At 37.0% G+C, this 5,999-nt stretch overlaps 1 protein-coding gene across 2 annotated transcripts in view; it reads left to right on the forward strand.

Moving 5' to 3' along the window:
• Window positions 1-5,999, forward strand: part of cdh13 (cadherin 13, H-cadherin (heart)) — a 319,293-nt gene that overhangs the window by 223,387 nt on the left and 89,907 nt on the right. For both annotated transcript variants that reach the window (XM_016480972.1, XM_016480973.1), the window contains one exon: window positions 2,775-2,953. In XM_016480972.1, coding sequence (XP_016336458.1) covers window positions 2,775-2,953 — 179 coding nt within the window. The remainder of the gene's footprint in view (window positions 1-2,774; window positions 2,954-5,999) is intronic.

Raw genomic sequence — 5,999 nt, forward strand, 5'->3', positions numbered from 1 at the left:
ATATATATATACATACATACATACACACACACACACACACATTTACACTGTTGTTATATATACTGTTTACTGTTTTTTTTTTTATAAATGTAGACAAATACGTACATTTTTTTATATAACATAACTATAAAAAATCTGTTATATATCATTTTTATGATTATATAGCGCAAGTCCATGTAGCACATCTCCTACTTGCCTGCTCATACTGTGGTTGATTTCAGTATGCCAATTATTGTTTTCAGCCTTAGTTAATACAGAGTTAGACACCGAGCCTGATATCAAATTAACCGCTCAAGTCAGGCATTTTATGAGACATTATTCATTTCAATGTTCTGCCTCTTGTTCAGTGTGACAAGATGGTGGAATTAAAAGGGAGAAAGAAAGAGCCAGAAAGAAAAAGTCCTCACTCTGACTGATCCCACAGCCCCAATTAGATGAACAGAGTTGATAATACAGTAATGGAGACCCGCAGATTCAAGTCTAGCCATTTCAGGTCCTCCCATTAAACCTTCCAATATAGCTAACATTGATTCCGGCTTGGCACTGGGGAGAGTATGGACTTCATAAAGGAAGACAATAGCTCCTGAATTGGGCTCAGCTTTGACATAATTGCCTCATAATTGTGTAGCAGTGATTTGCATTCACTTTCTGGCCCTTCCCATCAGCCAATTAGATCTGCTTGTTGATTTATGTGTGTGCTGATGGGAGCTGATGGCTTTTGTCATGGTTCATATTGATGAGCGCTAAATACCTCATAGCTCTTTGATCTTTATGAGGGTGCAGGAGGAGAACAGGTTAATAGAACTACAGGAACCGGATTGAATGTCGATTCAGAATCAAGGGGTCTTGTGGTGATTAGGTTGATTGTGCTATTCTTTCACAAATGTTTGTTCAGTTGTAAAAAAAAATGTCTTGATTATGAATGCATTCTATACATAAACAGAATGTTTGGACAGGACTTGTTTCACTGACAAGGAAATCAATTTCTACTTAAATGTAGTACTAAAGTAGTTTTCTTTTGGTTGAGAGATTAATTTTGACAGGATTTACAGTCATTGATTTAACTTAGCTCTAATGGAAAGACATAAGAAGCTCTTCATCTTTTTGAGGCAAATTTATTTTTTTATTTTATAATTTTTTTTCCTAGTGTTTAGAAGTTTCTGTAGGACAAATACAGGTATCTATCTATCTATCTATCTATCTATCTATCTATCTATCTATCTATCTATCTATCGGGATATATTGGGATCTATCTATCTATCTATCTATCTATCTATCTATCTATCTAATTAATTTTGACAGGATTTACAGTCATTGATTTAACTTAGCTCTCGATCTATCGGGATATATTGGGAGCCAATTTGGGTAATTATGAATAAATAATCAGATACAAATTATATGTACATACACTGGCCCACGCTTAAAATTGTATCTTTGCACATTCTTTTGTTCTCTAGAGCTATTTTACCTCATTAATTTATTGTACAGGTTCATTTATTTCTCGTCCTTCCTTCCTTCCTTCCTTCTTTTCAATGTTGGTGTATTAAATTAATCTGTTTATTTGCCATTTGATTACATTTTTTAGTTTGTAAAACAAATGACAAGAGTAAAACCATGCAATAAATAACAGGGTTTTCAAACTTAATTTCAGTGCTAGGTTGCTCTTCGCAAAGTGCAGTATGAGTGCTCTTGTCTGGGTGCTTGTCTTTCCGTATGTGCATGAGAGAAAGAAAAAGGTTGCATGTGTCTGTGTGTGTGTGCAGTCATGCTGTGCGCACACTCGTATGTGTGTCAGTGTGTGTTTCTGCGAACACGGAGGTCGTATAACTTGGTGTAACCGAACAGTGAAGTGGAACCGCTCGCTCTGACTAGCGGTGTCACGAGAGAGCCCCGCTATGCGCTTCAGCATGTGTAATTAATCATTAGAGGTGTACTGCTTAACCGCTGCCTAATACCGCTGTCTCTCTCCCCGTGCAGATACTCACTTCTCCCTTAATTACTTATAATTGCCTTTTACTCATTTACTCTAAGATGCTAATATTCCTATTTGAGGGTGTCTGCACATATCCCCCCATTTTTCTTTTTGGTGCCTGCTGGATTTATGCCGTACAGTGCGAGAGCTCTTGTAAAGGCTGATCAGAGGTTAACGTCACTGATAGAGGCCATTAACTTCAGGAGATAGATATGACTTCTATCTTCTACCAGCCTCGTGTCACTGTCTGGTCACTGTGACTTTGAGAGTCTCTGGCTCCATTTGCGGCCCACTTTTGCGGCTGAGCACATTCAGATGAGACGGAGGGAAAATGAAATAGATGAACAGTGTCGCTTGAACTGTGATATCGCCCTCTCTCCGGATACCATCGAGCTGCTGTTCATTCCGGAGGCCACGTCTGAGAGAGGAGGCGAGCTGATATGTCAAGGATTGACTAGGATTACAGTTCATCTGCCAAGAACGGCATCCTTATTTTAGATGCAGTACAATATAAAACTCGGATGTGCTGGGAGAATCGTAACAGGGCTTCTTAGAAGTAGACTTTTGCTCTTTCTTATTTTCTGCCCTGAAGCCTCATTCAAAGTGCATCGTCTTCTCTTGCTCGGCTCGCCGAGTTCGATCGATTACAGTTCCGTTCGGCTGTGCGGTTTAATGAAAAATGGCAATACAAGTGGTGTCGGTGTAAAGATAAAACCTTAAGGATATAGTTGGCACCAAACTGAGTAGCATCCTGCCCATTTGTCTCCATTATAACTCATTGTTTTTCAACTGTTTTTGGCAGGCACTACAGTGATGACCATGACGGCTTACGACGCAGACGATCCCAACACGGACAACGCTGTACTGCGCTACATCATCGTGAGACAGCTGCCCGATAAACCTTCACCCAATATGTTCTACATCGACCCGGAAAGAGGCGACATTGTCACCGTGATAGCACCCCACCAGCTCGATAGAGAGGTACGTGCTTTCTTTGAGTGCCTCTTTTTTATTGCTGGATGGACTGCTGAACAATATATGCTGTTTGTTATATTGTATGATGTTTTTAATTACTGGTGTACTGCAAATTTCTGGGCCCCGCCCATAGCTGGTGATGTCATGGACAAACTTTGTATCGGTTGAAATAAGGCAATTTATCCCTCTCTTAAATTCCTTTATTTTCTGTAACTCTTTATAACAAGGTTTAATCAATGGAGGTTAATGCATTGGTTATCATACAGTTTCTACATTTAAAATCTAATTATTTTTAATATTTCAAGTATAAATGAACAGTCTTTAATGTATTTTGAATTCATATGAATTAATAATGCATATGATAAAATTATGTTTAAAAAATAGAAGTAAATAAAAAAATTACAAAAATTGATCAGTGACATTTATGATATTACAAAAATTTATATTTCAAATAAATGCTGTTCTTTTGAACTTTCTATTCATCAGATAATCCTGAAAATAAATGTATGGCTATTTCCACAAAAATATTAAGCAGCACAACTAATTTCAATATTGATAATACATTTTTTTTTTTTACAAGGGAGTGAATGCGCTAAGTAAAAGAACTATTTTCTTTTATGTGAAATATTTTTTGAATGAAAATTTACATTACTGTTCAAAAGTTTGGGGTCGGTAATATTTTATTTTTTTTTTTTTTTTTTTTTTGCGCAACAAATCAGTATATTAGAGTGATTTTTGAAGAATGATCTGGATAAATATTCAGCTTTACCATCATAGAAATAAATATACTTTAAATATATAATATAATAGAAAACAGTTATATGAAATTGTAATAATATTTCATAATATTATTATCATAATATTAATATTACAGTTTTGCAATATTTTTACACTGAACAAATAAAAGCTAAAGTGTACTTCTTCATAGTAACTAGATGTGTACGTAGTATGTAACCACAGTGTAAGTACACATTGGTACATAGTATCTAGAGATGTAATATTTCTGTACAGACATGTAACAACCCTCCGAATGGTTTGTGTAAGTACAAATGTGTAACAGGACATATATAACTACATTTTGTAACAGAACATTCTGGACACCAACCACAATTTATATGTAAAGCCTAACTTACTGGCCGCTGCTGTGTAACATCAGAGTAATTACATGTTAAATCCATAGGAATTATTTACTTAATATAAAGTGTAACACTTTCTTTACCAAAAAGTGCTGTTAGTCCTGTTACACATTTGTACTTTCATTACCAAAAAGTGTTGTTACCAATGTCCTGTTACACATTTGTATTTACACATACCATTCAGTGGGTTGTTACATATGTGTAGTTACACAAACATTACATCTGTAGATACTATGTACCAATGTGTACTTACACTGTAGTTACATACTATGTACACATCTAGTTATTATGCAAGTACACAGGTATTAGGGCCACTTAATATAAAGTGGGACCAACATTTGTAGCTTAAACTATACATGAGAGGAAAGCTATTCCACCATTCAGAAATATCTTACACTGCTGCTTCAGTTTGTCAATTATCCCAGGTCTTATTTAGTGTCTGCAAATCAATTTTCCATATAATACGAATGGCGAATTTACAAAATGTACCACAGATATTTCAAAAATACCCATTTTAAAGACTGTCAGATCTCGTAACACAGCTGGCTGTTTTCTTAAAGCTTTATGGGTTGAACCTCTAACAGGAGAGCCGACAGAACAGAGGCTTTCTGTTCAATCCGAGCTCTGCAAACAAGCAAGCAAACATGAGGGGGCAAATCTGCGGGGACGAACAATAACTGCAGTGTGTTTTAATGTTTAACTATCCTCAAAACACCTTTAGAGCAAGTATATTAGAGCAGATTCCTCTGCATATTAAAGCAGGGGTTTTAACGTTGTTAAGAGAAGGGAGTTTGGATGAATGCAGGGAAGATGCTACGGTATCTTGAGGACAGGGGGTGTTAGCGATGCATGCTAATGAGCAACTGGAGGCAGCGCTTCCCAGCTCCTAAGCAGAGCGAGACAACAGCATGATTGCTTTTTCTGCGGGGTGACGAATGAAGGAACATCAATTCGGCCCGCTGCTGGAAGAGGAATATTAGCTGTTGTCAGACACTTAGAGCATGCTTTAATTGAGGTTATACACACTTATCCACCAACATCGGCTGTGTCCGACAAGGCCATAGAAAACCCCTCAGCTGGAACAGAGCAAAGCCATCATTAAATGCATGTTTGTATGCGTTCCAGAGCGCGTTTGATAGTCGGGTTGACGTTGTAATTGAAATGTTACATGAAAGGTGTCTGAACGTAGCCGTTTATTCTGATTTCTTCATAGTGAAACGCTGGATGTTGACAAACTGCTCTAACTTTCACTGTCACCACTCACTGACACCATGTTTCCTCTGCACGATTCCCACGAGTCTGTGCTTCGTCACAGTTGATCTCATATGTGTGACAGATGTTTTACACAATGAGCTCCAGGGGATTTCAGGTGTGTTAAGGAGACAGGTGTGCGCTGTTTCTTTGCCAGAAATTTACTTTTTAGCTCTTGGTATTTTTAAAGTTCACAAACACTTTTACAAGATTTGCCCACAACGGTGGCGAGAATCGGGTTGTGAAATCTATTTTGTTTGACTAGCTTAAAACAATCAGGAATTAGATAAATATGAAGTATTTATTTAATTTTTTTTTTTTTTTACTTACATGTTTACTTGCTTACTGTTTATTGTAACTTATTTTTTAGTAGCCTGTTTTGTTTTCTAGTGCTCCAGTTATGTTCTGAATGTGATCACATGGCTTATCTTTTTTTCCCTCTTTTAAAACTCACTCTTGAATGCATGCAAGTATCAAAAGAATTACTGATCTATTAGGACAATATTTTTTATTTTATTATTTGATTAAAACCTCAGTCTAGACCAGGGGTGGCGAACGTCAGTCCTGGAGAGCCGCAGCCCTGCAGAGGTTTGCTTCAACCCTAATCAAACACACCTGAACAAGCTAATCAAGGTCTGAAGGGTTACTAGAAAGCTACAGGCAGG

Source organism: Sinocyclocheilus anshuiensis, unplaced genomic scaffold (assembly GCF_001515605.1).
Source record: "Sinocyclocheilus anshuiensis isolate Anshui unplaced genomic scaffold, SAMN03320099.WGS_v1.1 scaffold93, whole genome shotgun sequence".
Taxonomy (NCBI): Eukaryota; Metazoa; Chordata; class Actinopteri; order Cypriniformes; family Cyprinidae; genus Sinocyclocheilus; species Sinocyclocheilus anshuiensis.